At 44.1% G+C, this 19,469-nt stretch overlaps 2 protein-coding genes across 3 annotated transcripts; one reads left to right on the forward strand and one right to left on the reverse strand.

Annotated features, from left to right (window-relative positions):
- Positions 1–591: 591 nt before the first annotated feature.
- LOC110521614 (inosine-5'-monophosphate dehydrogenase 1b-like) lies at positions 592–14,832 on the reverse strand. 2 transcript variants are annotated; one of them, XM_090230000.1, is made up of 16 exons: positions 13,810–14,832; positions 12,790–12,888; positions 11,931–11,979; positions 7,087–7,188; positions 6,785–6,859; positions 6,386–6,592; positions 6,166–6,253; positions 5,832–6,031; positions 5,659–5,749; positions 5,454–5,549; positions 5,178–5,321; positions 4,895–5,039; positions 4,647–4,790; positions 4,455–4,538; positions 2,397–2,413; positions 592–2,175 (listed from the first exon to the last, which is right to left on the reverse strand). In XM_090230000.1, the coding sequence occupies exons 1-16, from the start codon at positions 14,049–14,051 to the stop codon at positions 2,075–2,077; spliced, it is 1,884 nt and encodes a 627-aa protein (XP_090086126.1). In that variant the 5' UTR covers positions 14,052–14,832; the 3' UTR covers positions 592–2,074. The 2 variants fall into 2 exon arrangements, with proteins under 2 accessions (XP_090086126.1, XP_090086128.1); XM_090230002.1 differs by lacking the exons at positions 592–2,175; positions 2,397–2,413 and adding an exon at positions 4,076–4,246.
- A 1,747-nt stretch (positions 14,833–16,579) lies between these two features.
- Positions 16,580–18,450, forward strand: LOC110521627 (glycine cleavage system H protein, mitochondrial). Its single transcript, XM_021599314.3, has 5 exons — positions 16,580–16,790; positions 16,943–17,022; positions 17,177–17,240; positions 17,368–17,499; positions 17,656–18,450. The coding sequence occupies exons 1-5, from the start codon at positions 16,592–16,594 to the stop codon at positions 17,751–17,753; spliced, it is 573 nt and encodes a 190-aa protein (XP_021454989.2). The 5' UTR covers positions 16,580–16,591; the 3' UTR covers positions 17,754–18,450.
- Positions 18,451–19,469: the final 1,019 nt, after the last annotated feature.

A 19,469-nucleotide genomic window follows, 5' to 3' on the forward strand; every position in this document is an offset into this window, starting at 1 on the left:
CAGTGCCTCTTTGCTTGACATCATGGGAAAATCAAAAGAAATCAGCCAAGACCTCAGAATTTTTTCCCCCAAATGCCTGAAGGTACCACGTTGATCTGTCCAAATAATAGTACACAAGTATAAACACTATAGGACCACGCAGCCGTCATACCATTCAGGACAGAAACGCGTTCGGTCTCCTAGAGATGAACGTACTTTGGTGCGAAAAGTGCAAATCAATTCCAGAACAACAGCAAAGGACCTTGTGAAGATGCTGGAGGAAACAGGTACAAAAGTATATATATCCACAGTAAAACAAGTCCTATATTGACATACCCTGAAAGGCAGCTCAGCAAGGAAGAAGCCACTGCTCCAAAACCGCCATAAAAAAGCCAGAATACAGTTTGCAACTGCACATGGGGACAAAGATCGCACTTTTTGGAGAAATGTCCTCTGGTCTGATGAAACAAAAATAGAACTGTTTGGCCATAATGACCATCGTTATATTTGGAGGAAAAAGGGGGAGGCTTGAAAGCCAAAGAACACCCTCCCAACCATGAAGAATGGGGGTGGAAACCTCATGTTGTGGGGTGCTTTGTTGCAGGAGGGACTGGTGCACTTCACAAAATAGATGGCATCATGAGTGAGGAAAATTGTGGATATATTGAAGCATCATCTCAAGACATCGGTCAGGAAGTTAAAGCTTGATCGCAAATAGGTCTTACAAATGGACAATGACCCCAAGCATACTTCCAAAGTTGTGGCAAAATGGCTTAAGGACAACAAAGTCAAGGTATTGGAGTGGCCATCACAAAGCCCCGACTTCAATCCTATAGAAAATTTGTGGGCAGAACTGAAAAAGTGTGTGCGAGCAATTAGGCCTACATACCTGACTCAGTTACACCAGCTCTTTCAGGAGGAATGGGCCAAAATTCACCCAACTTATTGGGGGAAGCTTGTGGAAAGCTACCCGAAACGTTTGAGTTAAACAATTTAAAGGCAATGCTACCAAATACTAATTGAGTTTATGTAAACTTCTGACCCACTGGGAATGTGATGAAAGAAATAAAAGCTGAAATAAATCACTCTACTATCATTCTGACATTTCACTTACTTGACTGACCTAAAACAGGGAATTTTTACTAGGATTAAATATCAGGAATTGTGAAAAACTGAGTTTAAATGTATTTGGCTAAGGTGCATGTAAACTTCCAACTTCAACTGTATGTACATTTGCACAAAAAAAATGTTTTTGCTTTGTCATTATGGGCTATTGCATGTAGATTGATGAGGGATATATTTTTTTTAAATCAATTTTAGAATAAGGCTGTAACGCAACATAATGTGGAGAAAGTGAAGGGGTCTGAATACTTTCCGAATGCACTCAAATCCATCGCATCATATTATTAACACCACAGACTAGGCCAAAGTCACTGTACAATCACCCTGTCATCAGAAAACACACATAACATGAATGAAAACACACCCCAAATCTTAGTGAACTTCACACGAAAAAAAATGTGCGGTTCTCTTTCTTTTTTTTCCTTCAAACTGATGATAATCCAATGAAAAACAGATTCCAGCACTATCCACAGTATAGACTCCATGTGCAGTCTTAAGGCGCTGTGGTTATCCCTGATTGAAGGCTAATGCCTACCGTGGCTTTGGTCCTCTCTACAGTAGAGCCACACTAACAGACCTCTAGGCTATTCCATATGGTCATCAACACTACTGTACATTCAAATACATCTGAGACATAAGGACCATGATCAACCAAAACTGGTATAAAGAGTTCCAGGGTACGTAAAGTAGTTCACAGTATTCACAGTTCTACATGCGCTACATACCTTATACAGCCTGATGGCTCTGTGCCATCACCCAGGTACATGTGACCATTGAACGTTAGTCCCTAGTCCCTGTAGATTATGTCATAACATCAATCAAGTCAGAGGTGACTTTATGGTCCCTCAAAAGCATCTTACACAACACAGAGAAAGAGAGAGATAGTGGGTGGGAGGAGAAGAGAGGAGTCAGCGGTCTTATGTATAGCCAAAAGGTTATGTGATGGTTGAATTGAGTAGTGGTTGTAGGTAGGTCACATGTATCTGTTGTGCCTGGTGGCTGCTGGTGGGGGTACGCTGGGAGCTGCTCGTGTGCTTCTTCTCGCTCCTCCCTCAGTATAGCCGCTTCTCATAACTACAGGAGGACAACACACAGACAACAATCAGGAATGCAAGTCAAGTCTCATTGGAACTCATATTAGACTAGATATACTAGAGATGAGGGTTTTATCAAGTTGTTAGGGCTTTAAAAAGTCCTTATCTGTACTTCTAACTCTGAGTCTTCCTGAAAACAAAAAGATAACAAAGAGAAAATTGCAGTAGGAAAGGTTGTGAGCACAGGGAGAATGTACTTACATGGCACAAAAGAATATCTATGATGAGAGCATGAGTAAGAGAAAGAGACAAGACATTTTGACTTAACTTCCTTCAGTACTACTGTTATACTCAGGGTTAGGCAATTACAGTGCATTGGGAAAGTATTCAGACCCTGACTTTTTCCACATTACAGCCTTACTCTAAAATGGATTAAATTCTACAATCTACACACAATAACCCATAATGACAAAGCAAAAACAGATTTTTAGACATTTTTAAAATGTATTAAAAATTATAAAAAAAAAAAAAACGGAAATATCACATTTACATAAGTATTCAGATGCTTTACTCAGTACTTTGTCGAAACACCTTTGGCAGCGATTACAGCCTCGAGTCTTCTTGGGAATGACGCTACAAGCGTGGCACACCTGTATTTGGGGAGTTTCTCCCATTCTTCTCTACAGATCCTCTCAACCTCCATCAGGTTGGATGTCGAGCGTCGCTGCACAGTTATTTCCAGGTCTCTCCAGAGATGGCTCTGGCTGGGCCACTCAAGGACACTCGTGCTTTGTCTTGGCTGTGTGCTTAGGGTTGTTGTCCTATTGGAAGGTGCACCTTCACCCTAGTCTTAGGTCCTTAGCGCTCTGGAACAGATTTTCATCAAGCATCTCTCTACTTTGCTCCGTTCCATCTTTCCCTCGATCCTGACTAGTTTCCCAGTCCCTCCCACTGAAGAAAAAAAACACAGCATAATGCTGCCACCACCATGCTTCACCGTAGGGATGGTGCCAGGTTTCCTCCAGACGTGACACTTGGCATTCAGGCCAAAGAGTTTAATCTTGGTTTCATCAGTCCAGAGAATCTTGTTTATCATGGTCCGAGAGTCTTTAGGTGCTTTTTGGCAAACTCCAAGTGGGCTGTCATGTGCCGTTTACTGAGGTGTGGCTTCTGTCTGGCCACTCTATCATAAAGGTGGTGGAGTGCTGCAGAGATGGAGAAATTTCCAGAAGGACAACCATCTCCACAGAGGAACTCTGGAGCTCTGTCAGAGTGACCATCAGGTTTTTGGTCACCTCCCTGACCAAGGCCCTTCTCACCCAATTGTTCAGTTCGACCGGGCAGACAGCTCTAGGAAGAGTCTTGGTGGTTCCAAAATTCTTCCATTTAAGAATGATGGAGGCGACTGTGTTCTTGTGGACCTTCAATCCTGCAGACAATTTTTGGTACCCTTCACCAGATCTGTGCCTCGACATAATCCTGTCTCAGAGCTCTACGGACAATTGCTTCGACCTCATGGCTTGGTTTTTGCTCTGACATGCACTGTCAACTGTGGGACCTTATATAGACAGGTGTTTGCATTTCCAAATCATCTCCAATCAATTGAATTTACCACAGGTGGACTCCAATCAAGTTGTAGAAACATCTCAACGATCAATGGAAACAGGGTGCACCTGAGCTCAATTTCAAGTCTCATAGCAAAGGGTCTGAATACTTATTTACATAAGTTATCTGTTTTACATTTTTAATACATTTGCAAAAATGTCTAAAAACCTGTTTTCACTTTGTCATTATGGGGTATTTTGTGTAGATTGATGAGGAACATTTTTTATTTAATACATTTTAGTATAAGGCTGTAATGTGATACAATTTGGAAACCGGGAAGGGGTTCGAATACTTTCCAAATGCACTGTATATCCGCAAATGGCCAGTGTGGGTGCAGGATTAGGCCCCAGTTAAAGCGGTTACAATTCTAGCACAATAAATTAACCAATCATAGTCAAAACGTAATTACTTGCATCTGCTGTTACTGCTTTGGCTGGAGCGAAAGCCTGCACCCACAATGGACCTCGTATGGTAAGACTGCCAATCCCCGGTTTAAGTAGCAACTCCTAAACAACATGTAGTCAAGGAGATACGGACGCCACTGGTGAGAACAAACACACACACACACTACCACCCAGAGCAAAGTTAAGGGACACGTCGGACACCGGCACAGAACATGAGACAAAAGGACAGGTTAGTCGATCACAGAGGAGAGGAGCACAAGATCTATAAGGAATTCCAGAGGAAAGGATGTGTAAGCAATACCAGACTTACGAGTGCAGCCCGTGTACTCCCCCCTCAACCTGAGCTGACATGGTCCTCTTCTCAAACTTCAGCTCCCCAGAGTACATCATGGACCTGGAATAACATACAACAATACATCACAAAAAATGGAACAGAGACACACAGATCATATCAAAGAAGTGGAATACAATAACACAGTCTAACATCTGTTCATAGACAAACCGCAGTATGCAGAGGCTCTTGGCTCCGATGTCTTGGCAGCCATGTTGTATGCCAGCAATGAGATAGGGGGCAAATTTATGGATGGAGCCTTTATCCTGGACCGACCCTGACACACCCTGAGCCACCTTCACCTTGTCCCCCTCACTGTCGAGACACACACACACATCCCCCTCACTGTGGAGTTACACACATCTCTCTCCTTAGCCCTATTACTGAAAATAAACTAAACAATCTGTCTCCCTCTCGACCTGAAGTAGCGTTTCTGGCTGCTGCTGTTCTTCTCCATGGCGTCAAGGGAGCCCATCCCGCGATACTTCTTTAGTCGCACGCCGTCCGAGAAGAAATACTCCCCCGGGGCCTCCGTGGTAGCCGCGAGCAATGACCCCATCATCACTGAGGACACAGAGGTCAGGTGTCAGAAGTGAAAGGAGGTAAAAGTCTGACCATCAATAGTAGCCTATGATGTGGATTTTCCTGTTTACGGAAAAAGGTTAAATATGCTGGGTGGGTTCAACACACACACACACACACCTGTGGATGCCCCGAGAGCGAGAGCTTTGACCACGTGTCCAACGGTCTGGATGCCTCCGTCTGCGATGACAGGCACACCGAAACGCCTGGCATACTCTGCCACCTTGTACACTGATGTACCCTGGGGACGCCCACATGCCATCACTGGCACACAGCACAAAGCAACATGTCAGCAATTCACAAATAGTTTGTATTTTTAACTAAACAGTCAAACTTCTCTCCTCCCTCCCTCTCCTTCTCCCTCCCCATTTGCTATTCTGCTCTGTCTCTCCGTACCTTCCTGGGTGATGCAGATGGAGCCACAGCCCATCCCCACCCTCAGAGCATCCACACCCGCATCTATCAGATTCTTAGCCTGTGCTGCAGTCACCACTACAGAGAATGAAAATAGAGGATGGGGAGAAAGAGAGAGAGACAGAGAGTGAAAATGCAAGAGAGATTAACGTGAGAGGCATTGCTAGAGAAGGTAGAGGAGACTCACCGTTTCCTCCCACCACCTGTAGTTCAGGGTATTTCTGTTTGATGTAGTTGATCATGTTGATCTGATAGACAGAGTTCCCCTGGGAGGAGTCCTACATGGTAAACAGACATGGGTTAGAGAGGAGTGGAACGCAAAAATACAATATAATAACCCAACTCCTTCCCCAGACACACCAGCACCACCATGTCGACACCAGCCTGCATCAGCAGGTCCAGTCTGTACTTGTCCTCCTCTCTGGTTCCAATGGCAGCTCCACACAACAGCTGCTTCCTGGAGTCTTTAGAGGCCAGAGGGTAGTCTCTGTTCTTCTTCAGGTCTGTCCTCGCTATGATGGCCACCAGCTCATCACTGTCATTCACTATGGGCAGCTTACCTAAGAGAGACAGAGGACACAAAAGGAGAACTTCTCTAAAAATTATTTCATTTACCAAACAGAGATAGATATTTGATCATGTCCTGTCTGAGTAAAGAGTCTCTACAGAACATTGTGTTACTACCATATGGTACCTTTCTTGCTGCGCTGCAGGATATCGTTGGCTTCTTTCAGTGTTACACCAGCTGGTGCAACCACTAAATCTTCCCTCTTTGTCATGGCCTGCAAGAATCAATCATACATTTAAACCTCACAGGAATAGTATTCAATACGACAAGTCACCCAGTTAACAATATATGTGTTGACAATTGTAATGACTGTATGTCCAAACAAACATGTCATTCAAACACACACCTCTTCCAGGGGTTTGTCATGGTCTTTCTCGGAAAGGAAGTCGATGTCTCGGGAGGTGACGATACCCACCAGCTTGCTTCCCATCTTTCCTGTCTCTGTGACGGGGATGCCAGAGAAGCCGTGGCGGACCTTGGCTTCGAACACGTCTCCCACCGTGTGGTGAGGACTCATTACCACCGGGTCTGTGATGAAACCCTGCTCAAATTTCTGACCACAAATAAATCATGTAAGAAACATTATTCAGCAAATGTACCAGGAGGTTTGAGTGTATTCACATACTGTTACATTGTCACAATGTAATTTGACATGAGACTTTATACTGTTGATGTAGTGGTATATCAATATATTTGGAAATCAATATATATCTGTAGGTTGTACAACCGCTAGCCTCCATCTTACCTTGACCAAGCGGACCTCGTTGGCTTGGAACTCTGGAGTACAGTTATGGTGCATGATCCCGATCCCGCCCATGAGCTACGACACACAGTGAACTGACCAATCAGGGTTAGCCAAACAAGATGTTTGCCCAATGAGACTTCAATATACCAGAGTCCAGGTATTATCACACATTTTTGGGGGGCGCAATACATAAAAACCCACAACCAAAAATACCACTAGTATATGAAGTGTTGTGACAGATTTGTGGCCTTGTCTTATTGGTGTTGGCTGGATGAGAAGGTAAGGAGTAGCTCTATACTCACAGCCATAGCGATGGCCATGGAGGACTCAGTGACTGTATCCATAGGAGACGAGATTAGAGGAGTCTTCAGGGTGATCTTCCTGGTCAGAGCTGAAGTCAGGTCCTGGGAACAGGAAGTAGACAACGTCACACTAATATCACATTACAGGGATGGAAAAAAACGTAACTACAAAAATAATAGCACCCTGTCAACCAAATATCTGTGACTGAGGCAAGACCAATCAGAACATGCAATACCTCATTGCCATTAGGTGGCACCATGGACATGAGCTGTCCCTGTTAAATCCTGATTATACAGTCAAATACCACAGGGGATATACCCTTCTGGCAGTAAAGAACAAACAAGCTAAAAACACCAGCACCTGTAGCCTACTAAAGCAATTACACAGGACATGAATCTGACTCGCAGCCATGAGGGACTGGTGTTGTGGTTCTCATCAGTGTTGTTCAAAACAAATTCTATTGGTCGAGAACACACATTTTGCAGATGTTATGTTATTGCAAGTGTAGAGAAAATTCTTATGTTCCTAGCTCCAACAGAGCAGTACAAAACAATACACACAAATCCCCCCCAAAATAAATAAAGGATTTAAGAAATATAGAAATATTAGAACGAGCAATGTCAGAGTCCGGAATGTAAGTATATACGCATATGATGGTGTGTAAAAACAGTATGGACAGTATATGAACAGAAAAGGTGTGTACAGCAGTAGTTATATAGATCAAACCTTCATTAGAATACAGTATATACATATGAAGTGGGTAAAACAGTATGTAAATCTTGTTAAAAAGTGACTGGGCAGAGGCCAGCTAGTGGTGACTACTTAACAGTGTCCTGGAGATAGAAACTGTTTTTAGTCTTTCTGTCCCAGCTTTGATGCACATGTACCGTCTCTGCCTTCTAGATGGAAGAGGGGTCAACATGTCGTGGCTCTGGTGGCTGAGGTACTTGATGATCTTCTTGGCCTTCCTGTGACACCAGGTGCTGTAGATGTCCTAAAGCAGTGGTTCCCAAACTTTTTATAGTCCCGTACCCCTTCAAACATTCAACCTCCAGCTGCGTACCCCCTCTAGCACCAGGACCAGTGCACTCTCAAATGTTGTTTTTTTGCCATCATTGTAAGCCTGCCACACACACACTACACATTTATTAAATATGAGAATGAGTTTGCCACAAACCGGCTCGTGGGAAGTGACAAAGAGCTCTTATAGGACCATGGCACAAATAATAATATAATAATAATCATCAATAATTTTGCTCTTTATTTAGCCATCTTACATATAAAACTTTATTTGTTCATCGAAAATTGTGAATAACTCATCACAGGTTAATGAGAAGGGTGTACTTAAAAAGATGCACATAACTCTGCAATGTTGGGTTGCATTGGAAAGCGTCTCTGTCTTATATCATTTTCCACACACAGTCTGTGCCTGTATTTAGTTTTTTATACTAGTGAGGGCCAATAATCCACTCTCACATAGGTATGTGGTTGCAAAGGGCATCAGTATCTTAACAGCGCGATTTGCCAAGGCAGGATACTCTGAGCGCAGCCCAATCCAGAAATCTGGCAGTGGCTTCTGACTAAATTAAATTTTCACAGAACCGCTTGTTGCAATTTCAATGAGGCTCGCATTCAGATATCGGTAAGTGGACTGGAGGCAGGGCATGAAAGGTATAATAAATCCAGTTGTTTGTGTCATCCATTTAGGGAAATTACCTGCGTAATTGCGCACCAAACTCACTCAGGTGCTTCGCTATATCACATGACATTGTCCGTAAGCTTGAGTTCATTTGCACACAAAAAAAATCATAAAATGATGGAAAGAACTGTGTGTTGTTCTTGTTAATACAGACAGAGAACAGCTCCAACTTCTTAATCATTGCACATTGAGTAGCATATTGAATATAGTTGCGGAGAGTCCCTGGAATCCTAGATGCAGATCATTCATTTGAGAAAAAACGTCACCCAAATGGCCAGTTGTGTGAGAAACTTGTTATCATGCATGGGGTCAGACGAGTGAAAATTATGGTCAGTAAAGAACTTGAAGCTCATTTCTCAATTAAAAAAAAAAACGTGTCAATACTTTGCCCCTTGATAACCAGCACACTTCTGTTGTAAAAGCGTTACATGATCGCTGCCCATATCATTGCATAGTGCAGAAAATATATGAGAGTTCAGGGGCCTTGCTTTAATTAACAAAGTTAACCATTTTCACTGTAGTGTCCAAAACATCTTTCAAGCTGTCAGGCATTCCTTTGGCAGCAAGAGCCTCTCGGTGGATGCTGCAGTGGCGTCGAGAGCAACTGCTTGCATGCTCGTTACCACTCCACTATGTCTCCCTGTCATGGCTTTTGCGCCATCAGTACAGATACCAACACATCTTGACTACCAAAGTACAATTAATGTCACAAAGCTGTCCAGTACTTTAAAAAAAATCCTCTTAATTGACCCCCCATAAATGTCTTCCTTAATTGACCCCCCCATAAATGTAACGAACATATACCAGGAGCTGTGCCAGGCCCGCCACGTCTGTTGACTCATCCAGCTGTAATGCATAGATTTCACTGGCTTGTATGCAAAGCAGTAATTGTTTTTCAAAACATCTCCTTCCATGCCACTGATGCGTTATGAAACAGTGTTGTTTGATGAAGGAATTGTCTGTATAGTTTTTTTGGCCTTTCCCCCAGCATTGTCCCAGCCATATCCGCGGCAGCAGGAAGAATTAAGTCCTCCACAGTAGTATGGGGCTTGCCTGTCCTAGCCACTCGGTATCTCACCATATAAAATGCTTCTAGCCCTTTCTTATTAATGGTATCTGTTGCTTTTATTCATGTCTTACTACTCAAATTCTTAATTCTCACTCAAAATCTCCCACGGCTTGTTTTTGAAATTGGCATGTTTTGTTTCTAAAAGTCTGTGCAAGAGTGAAGGTTTCATCGAGTTATGAGATACTTTTGCACATAACACACTGTGGCTGAGGAAAGGCACTACTCCCAATATAAGTGAACCCCAAATCAATGTAGTTCTCATCATATTCGCACCTCTTCGATGGTCCAACGTCTCTGTCTGTTGTTCAGTGCTTTCCCGGGTAAGGGGGCAGTAGCTCTTTGACAGTTGTGAATCTGATGCAGCCAGTGTCCATGCTAGCTGGGCTAACAACAAATGTAGAATTACTGATGCTAGCATTGGATGTGCTCGTGGAAGCAGAACAAGCAGTACTACCAGCAGTAGTACAGTAGTACTACTAGCAGTACTACCAAGCAGTACTACCAGTAGAGCTGGTATGTGTCTCTATGGACGCGGGCTTACTTTTTTTAACCATTGATACATTTTTGAGCAAACGGAATGAGCAGCAGCTACGTTTGGCTACATATGAACCGTTAGTGGAATCCCCATGAGAGAGTAACGGTTAATGTGATTGGATGTTAATTATTTGACTAGGCTACCTGTATTTGGCATTGTCTTTGTTATTTCGCTGAACACTAGATGGTTTCATTTTATTTTTGGCAGTGAAACGAGGCTACTCAGGTGAGAAAAAAACCCAAGAGGTTATTTCCTGGCACCACTCCACCAGGGTCCTCACCTCCTCCCTGTAGGCTGTAATCAGGCTACTACTGTTGTGTTGTCTGCAAACTTGATGACTGAGTTGGAGATGGCCGTGGCCACGCGGTCATGGGTAGACAGGGAGTACAGGAGGGGGCTGAGCACCCACTCTTTTGGGGCCCTCGTGTTGAGGATCTGTGTAGCGGACGTGTTGTTGCCTACCATCACCACTCGGGGTCGGCCTGTCAGGAAGTCCAGGACCCAGTTGCACAGGGTGGGGTTTCTGACCCAGGGCCCCGAGCTTAATGATGAGCTAAAAGGGCCCTATGGTGTTGAAGGCTGAGCTGTAGTCAATGAGAAGCATTCTTACATAGGTATTCCTCTTGTCCTGATTGGGAAGGGCAGTGTGAAGTGCGATGGGGATTGCGTCATCAGTGGATCTGTTGATGCAGTATGCAGAAACAATTTGGACATCTTGAAGCAAGTGGGGGACAACAGACTGGGATAGGGAGAGATTGAACAGGTCCGTAAACACTCCAGCCAGCTGATCTGCACATGCTCTAAGGTCACGGCTAGTGATGCTGTCTGGGCAGGCAGCCTTGTGAGGGTTAACACACTTAAATGTCTAAATCACGTCGGCCACGGAGAACGAGAGCTTACAGTCCTCGTGAGCGACGGCACTGTGTTATCCTTGATTGTGTTTAACCTGTCCGGGAGCAAGGCGTCGGGGTCCGCGGCGTGGCTTGTTTTCCCTTTATAATCCGTGATTGTCTGGAGTCTCTACAAAATAGAATTGCAACTCTACTTTACCTCTGTACTGACGTTTTGTCTGTTTGATTTCCTTACTGAGGGAATAGCTGGGATGTTTGTACTCGTCCATGTTCCCAGTTACCTTAACGTGGTAAAATGTGTTGGTTCGCTCTTTCAGTTTTGCACGGATGCTGCCATCTATCCACGGTGTGTGTGTGTGTGTGTGTGTTTTGCCCTGGGCATGTTTGCACAGGCACAGAACCGGAGAATCCCTTTGAGGTCTCAAGTGTGTGTGTGTATGTGTGTGTGTGTGTGTACACGTTATTCAACTGAGAGAAACACTCAGCAACCTCCAGTCCTCAGAGAGACAGAAGACCACATGAGAGAAGTTGCTGCACGCACACAACTTCTATGTACGTCAGGTTATTATATCATATGTATTTGTATGTTCCAGACAACAGCAATGGAGTTGACTAAAGCTGTAGCACGGCTATAATATTGTATATGTAACTTTGTTGTTATTAGCAATGAAAAGGTCAAACAAACTCACCACGTCATCAGAGTTAAAGTCTATGAAACCAGGAAGAATCAGGAAATCACTGTAGAAAGAGAGGGAGGGGAGAGAGAGAAAACATTGTACGGTCAGACACAAGTCCTTTTGCCAAACAGTGAGAAAACTGATTGGTGAAATCTCCCCACTCCTTGCCTCCCATCACCAGTCCTCTGTCTGAACCCTAACCCCTGGCCAGCACAGCATCACATCCCTACACCCTTAACCACTCTGCATATCACACAAACACCCTCACACAGTGTGTATTGGAGATAAAGCCTCTTTATAATACTCCCACTGCACTGGATGTGACAATTTGATTGTCTCTCTGTGTAAACCTCCATTAGGGCTGATAACACTATTGTGCTCAGTCTAATTTTAAAGTAAGGATGCATAATGATCCTTATTCTACTGGTCTGGTCTCACCATATCATCTCAGCAGTCAGTGAGTGTTTGTTTTTACTCTCGGGGCAGCAACATGATGTCTGGCTCTGAAGTTTGCCAAATTATATGACCACAACAGTCAACCTGGCGGCAGGGTCTTATACATGCGTTTCAGAGCTCTCTGAGTTATCGGGAACTGTGAGCACATCTGTTATACTTCTGTAGTTGCCACATAAGTAAACAATTCAGCAATCAGCAACATGGACAGCATAGCGAGCAGCACTCACCAGCAACGCGGTTTCAGCACCGCTGTCATAGATAGCGCCACGCACCTGTCGAGGGTGTGGGTACAGGCTGAAGGCCTTTTCATTGACTCCCTCTTTCATAACTTTAAATTGCACAATTATAGCAATTTCAATCAATATCATTGGAAATGCTGCTCTCTAATTCTGGTAGAATGTATACAAAATATTACTTGTATGTGAGTCCGTCCCCGATAGAGAAGAGCTGCTGAGCCGTGAGTCCATCTTCAGGCACGTACCCTGTCCCTCCACTGATCAGATAGTCAGCCATGCTGAAACACACACACACACACTTATATTCTTTCCTCTCTCCCAATAACTGTCCATAGGCATAACCCTGTTGACCATAATGGAGGCGAAGAGCTTCTAGAATCTAGACTCTAATGCAGGATTTGTAGTTTTCACCCTGCAGATTAAACATGGACATATTTAATGATGTAATCCCCCATAATACCGTATCTCCATGTTTCATCTTCATGACTGTTTGTGAAAATTCAAAGAGCGCCTGGGTAGAATACATGATCTTAAGTAAACTACATTTTTGTTGTTGTTGTTGCTCAACAGTTTATCCACCTTTGCGTAAAAATGCATTGAAAGTATAGGGAGCGTTACTTTTTTCACTGCGACAAGCGGTCAGAGTTTACCCACCTATTTTTCTTTTAATCACATCACTGATGTGGAGAGCTGGCTGTAACCTACCGTTTCTTGTTTTTACGTGATACAAGGGAATACACTGAATGTAGTGGTCTTTCTTCAGCACCTTATGATTATGGATCACAAGTTTACCTTCAGTGTGGTTGTTTACCTCTTGATTACATAAATATGTTGGCTCTGTAGTCTGGATGTGTTGGCCAACCTACAGACTCTATAACCCTGTCAATGGAAACTCAGTCTGTGTGATGGTCATGCAGTAGGTAAGAAGCTTTAGTTACATCACTGTCTCCTGGGTAGCAGCTAACTGGGATTTATAAAGCTCACTGACCACCTCAATGAAAAAACCTTGACTGGCAGATTAATATTTTGGCAGTTACTGTAGTTCATGTGGATGAAAGCCATTAATTCACTAGACTAGTGGCTTCTGGGACCCTGTAAGGGCTTCGTTCCTGATTGTTAGGGCAATTGGAGGTTAGCTGATTATGACTGGCACAGTATAGCGGTTTTGTTTCTCATCTGGGTGTGTGTGTCTGACTCACCTCTCAGGTTCATATCCGGCTTGGATGCGTGTGGCGCTGTATCTCTGCGCGGCCGTCTCGTGGCCGTGAGGGTTGGTGTGTGTGTAGGCTCCATGGGTGTTGGCGTTGGGGTGTGTGTGTTCTCCTTCGAGGGGCAAGAGACGCGGCCTAGCGGGCTCAGTATCACCAACGATACAGCGGTAGTCGATCTGGTAGGTGTCACGCTCACCTTCACCAAACCGGTCGTAGCCTTGACCCTCCATCCCAGAGAAATCCAGAGGAAACCAAAGCCTCTCGCACACTTAAGGCCACACTCACGTCTCAAATGCACATTCAATGCCTGACAACTACAATGAGTCACACACCTGGCATGTCACACACACATCTGCACATCAAATGCCACAAGAAAAGTCTTCCCCAGTGTGTGTTCTTTCTCTAACACACAGCTGACACAGAGTGGTCTGTGTCACACTCGTTATAAGAAATACACAGACACACACTCTCACTGCTGTGTCTTATCTCTTATGACGATATCAGTAGGACAAATTGAAATCATCCGGTCTCTGTCTTTAGGGTATTCTCCTATCTTCTAGCTTCTCTGCAGATACAGTGCATGGGAGTTGAGGCCTGAGATAGAATGACAGTTCTCTCTCTCTCTTAGTCAGACAGAAGAAGGGTGGGTCACGTTGCAGGCTCAGAAGGCCTTTGAGGAGGAGCCGGTTTTAGAGAGCCGAGCTGGAGCTGAAGTCCCAGGTCCTGGGTGAGGCTGAGTGAGTGTCACCTAGATGTCCCCTGGATGTTCCCCGGCCTCAGGCAGTGAGGTGAGCCCCAACAAGGAGCGAGGAGAGGATACTGTGAGGGTAGAGCACCCCCCCCCCCTGAGTCCTGGAGAGTCCTGGAGAGCCCTGGGAGCTGAGCTAGCGGAAGTGTGAGAGACAGAGAGCAGTTTGTTTCTGAGACTACCAGACTCTTTTTCCTCCACTCTCCTCTCTTGTCTTAGCTCTGTTTGTGACTGTAGCAGACGTCAGTCCTACAAAGAGGATTGGAGGAATTAAAGCAGGAGGGGGCAACTAGGTGGAGTGGAGGGAGGAGAGAGGGAGTGAGAGTGGAGTGATAGAGGGGGCGGAGGGAACGGTTGGGGGTGGCGAGATGACACACTTTCCCTTCCCAGTATCGCCATGGTGAGGGGAGTGTGTGTTACCAGTCTCTGACAGCTTTGTGTAGGCAGGTTAGCTAAACTAAACTCTGTGCTGCTCTGAACCCATTGACTGAGCGGAGGGTGACTGGGTTGCTAGGGACGCTCTCAGGAACATCATCTGCAGATGACTGCTTGTGACAATTACTGAGGGATTGGACCTAAAAAGCCTCTTCAATACTCACTTACAGTCTCGCTCTCTCTTGTATACTCTCTTTCTGTATGCCCTTTAGGGGAGAGTGGGGTAAATTGAGCCAAAAGGGTAAATTTAGGAAACCATAAACAAAATTAAATCATTTGACCAAATATTTAGGAAGAGGTCATAATTTCCTCAGTCTCTATTAGCTTCAATATGAGGCCCTAAACCTAGCATGAAACTGCATCCTTATAACTGTTTGGGCTAATATAGTCCAAGTGTTTACCTTTGGGTAAGTTGGGCCAATGGCAAATTGAGCAAATTGAGCAAGGCATTATGGCTGGGATATGAGGTAACATCAGGGCCTGGCCTATGTTAAAAGTGTTGTTGTTTTTTTTAAAGGTGTTTTGTTAGGTGTTAAACCTAACATAATAACCTAATATATTTGGCTCTATTCACTCTTAGATTTGAAAATGCTAATTAGCATCAAAGTAGACATCCAAAACTACAAATCCCTGCAAGTAATTTCTAGCTGACACGTTTGTTAACAGGTATTGTGTCCATATAAACTTGCACAAGAAAGTTTACACAATTGTCCATTTAAAGAAATGTAGCCAATTTATTCACTACTACATTTAGTTAGTTAATACAGAGATTCTTACCTTTGCCTCGATTCGGCAGTCTCCTCCAGATCATCATGGCATTTGTAGCTCTTTGTGATAGCCGCATTAGCAGCGAATTAGTCTTTCATTTGGGGGGGGGGGGGGGGGGGTGTTAAATACCAGCGAATATATTGATAAAAGTCACCTTGTCCTAGAGAGATTTACACAATTATCAAAAAGTCACACCAGGGTAGGCCTTCATCCAAAATCCCCTATGGGAAAAACAATTGGAACCATTTTACTGTTTGACCACTAGGTTTTATGGGTTTTATGACTCATACTGTGGTAGTTAGTATAATGGAACTGACAGTCACGATAAGGGCTAAACTTACTCTATACCCGGGGCAAGTTGTGCCAAGAGACCACTTTTTTTGGGACAGGCTATGTTTTCAAATCTGTTGTTTACATGGATTTTGATTATTTTCAGGGATACACAACATTGTTAAATATATATTGATATCTTTGTTAGTAAGAATACTATATTTCCCTTGACGGAGTGATGCTGAATGTAAAAATTGGCTTGGCTTACCCCACAATCACCTAATTACGCTACAATATTTGTATGTGACCAATAACATTTTATTTGGTAGCCTGAAGCCTCTCTATTCGAATCAACAACTTTGTATTTTCTATTCCCATTGTCCATTTTGAAAAAATATATGAATATGTTATTCTCTGGATGTATGCCTATCTGTATTCCACATGTCAAAAATGCATGTTTGTTTTACATAAAACATGCCACAAGGCTATTTGTAACTCTGACGTTTCATAACGTTGTGCCTGCTGAACGCGCCCCTAGTGGCTTCTGAGATGATGACGTCTAAAAAAGGCGACAGTCACTGCAGTCGTCAAAACGCGACGACAATGGCTACATGTGTGATGCAACGTTGCTGGTCTTCCAACTTTACCTCTGCCTTGCTCTATAGTTTGGCACAGCTACCTCCCTCTGGGCTGGTATCCAGGGCATACTTACTACGGACTTTGTCCACTACCACCCGACTCTCATCAGGTAACGTTACTTGGCTTGTGGACCTCGTAACACAGGTGGTTCATAGCAAGAACGCATAGCACGACCGTAACGTAGCTAGTTAAGCGTGTAGCTATAACTGTTTTTCGGTTTGTGTCTACGAACTAATTCTACTTTTCTCCTGAATTCCGCAGCTCTTAAATTCACAGACAAACACGAATGGATACGAGTAGAGGGAGAGGTAGGAACGGTTGGCATCAGCAAATTTGCTCAGGTGAGTTGTTCTCACGAGCCTATGCTCCCACTGGTTCGTATGAGCCGCATTGGGACCTGTGGTCTTAACTATCCAATGTTAGCGTGTGTTGTGGCACACGGATCATGAAGTGACACATTTGGTTCATTTCTCATTATCTAAATCTGTCATGCAGGAGGCTCTAGGAGATGTGGTGTACTGTGGACTACCAGAGGTTGGCACACAGCTGGCGCAGACTGGTAAGGAGCAATTACTACCATACAGACTTGTGAGGAGGGTAACGCAACTGCTGGTCTTCTAGGGTTATACTAGTCACCCTTCCCCAAGACCTGTTCATGACCTGACCCATCACTGTCATTTTTTTAGATGAGTTTGGAGCATTGGAGAGTGTGAAGGCAGCTAGTGAGTTGTACTCTCCTCTAACCGGGGAAGTCACAGAGGTCAACACACTCCTTGCAGACAACCCCGGCCTTGTCAACAAGTCCTGCTACAAAGACGGTGAGCATACATACACACTCTACACCTGCAGACATGCATGCATACTCTAGTCTACACGTGCACACACACATCAGTGACTATTTTAAGGAAAGAAAGAATATTCAAGCAGGGCCGATGTCTAGGCTAACCTCTGACATGTAACCCCTGCTGGGACAGGTTGGCTGATGAAGATGACCATTGCCAACCCTAAGGAGCTAGATGCTCTGATGGATGAGAAGGCTTATGAGAGATACATCCGATCCATAGAGGACTAGCACAGCCTAGCCCCAACCCTTATCACCCCCTCACCTGCCTGTCAATCACTAGTAGAGGAAGTGCACCAGTTGTGCCATGACACTACACCGGGGAACCAACAGAGATGCCAGAGAGACTGCAGAGCTAATCTGTATTGACCTGCCAGTGTTATTGTGCTCTGAATGTTAAGTCTTTGTTGTACTGGTAATGACTGACTTAATGGAGATGCTGAGGACAAGTGTCTTACACCTGTGACATGTACAGTATGTGGATGAGTGATACTGTACGACTCCTGATGATTAGTCCTGATGCAACCTATGGAAGAATCTCAAGTCTTTTCCTTGATTCCTTGTCTGCTCTCTGCCTCCTTAATACAACAAATCAGAGGGTTTCACTCTGTTTTGAGGAATTGAGGGAAAGGCTTTTAAGATTCATCCTCAATCTCTCCTCGGGCGCTCAAGGCCTGCCCCGAGAACAGGGTATGAGGAACTTAAGATTGTGAATACTACTCGGAAAAATAGTCCTCAATTTCACTATCAAATACAGCTGTATTACAGCTGGATCAGTCCGTGTGCTAGGGGAGTAGAGGGAAGGGACTAACAATAAAGCACTTTGGATCTAGTGCAGGCTGGTTTCTACTGTATGTTGCGCCTCTGCATGTACTGGCACTATCGAGAGAGACTTAAAAATAAAACGTACACGTGTGTTTACTTTGAATGTATTCGTATTGTATCTTTTCAACTTTACTTCCCTTCAGCCTCCATTACAGAATGTTATTATAAATAGCTTTGGTAAATGACTCATTTAAATAAATTAGTGTAAACAGCAGTTTGTTCCTGTTAAAGCATAACCCATAATGTGGTTCCTGACATGTTGCAGCATGATTGCATGACCTGGAACATGCACCCATTTTGAAACAGTTTTGTAACTACCAAGGTAGTGTGCATGCTTTCCTCCTCTGACAATACAATATCCGATTCAAAGGGGGACTGGCAGATATCAAAACTCTTGAGGTAGGATACACTTGTGCTTCCTCACCATCAGGCGGCTATCGAGGCGTGAAGGACAGTCTTCCAACTGACTTTTTCCCAAACGTGAAAAGGCCACTAAACTGATAAGATGTCAATTTGTTAGTAGGTGAATGGAAGTGTCCTCCTCTCCTCTATAGTCACCTTTCATCCTCCAAAAGTTAGTGAATAAAACGGCTTACGCAAACTCTACCAACCCTGATGTCCTAGCCGTGTCTGAATCCTGGCTCAGGAAGGCCACCAAAAATTCTGAAATTTCCACCCCCAACTACAACATTTTCTGCCAAAGGGGGTGGAGTTGCAATCTACTGCAGAGCGAGACTGCAGAGTTCTATCATGCTATCCAGGTCTGTGCCCAAGCAGTTTGAGCTTCTACTTTTAAAAATCTACCTTTCCAGAAATGAGTCTCTCACTGTCGCTGCTTGTTACAGACCCCCCTCAGCCCCCAGCTGTGCCCTGGACACCATATGTGAAGTGATTGTCCCCCATCTATCTTCAGAGTTCGTACTGTTAGGTGACCTAAACTAGGATATGATTAATAACTTGGCTGTCTTACAATCTAAGATAGATGCCCTCAATCTCACACAAATTATCAAGGAACCTACCAGGTACATCCCTAAATTTGTAAACACGGGCACCCTCATAGGTATTATCCTGACCAACCCACCTCTGCTGTCTTCAACCAGGATCTCAGCGATCACTGCCTCA

The sequence above is a fragment of the Oncorhynchus mykiss genome, chromosome 1 (genome assembly GCF_057628025.1).
Source record: "Oncorhynchus mykiss isolate SJ-2025 chromosome 1, ASM5762802v1, whole genome shotgun sequence".
Taxonomy (NCBI): Eukaryota; Metazoa; Chordata; class Actinopteri; order Salmoniformes; family Salmonidae; genus Oncorhynchus; species Oncorhynchus mykiss.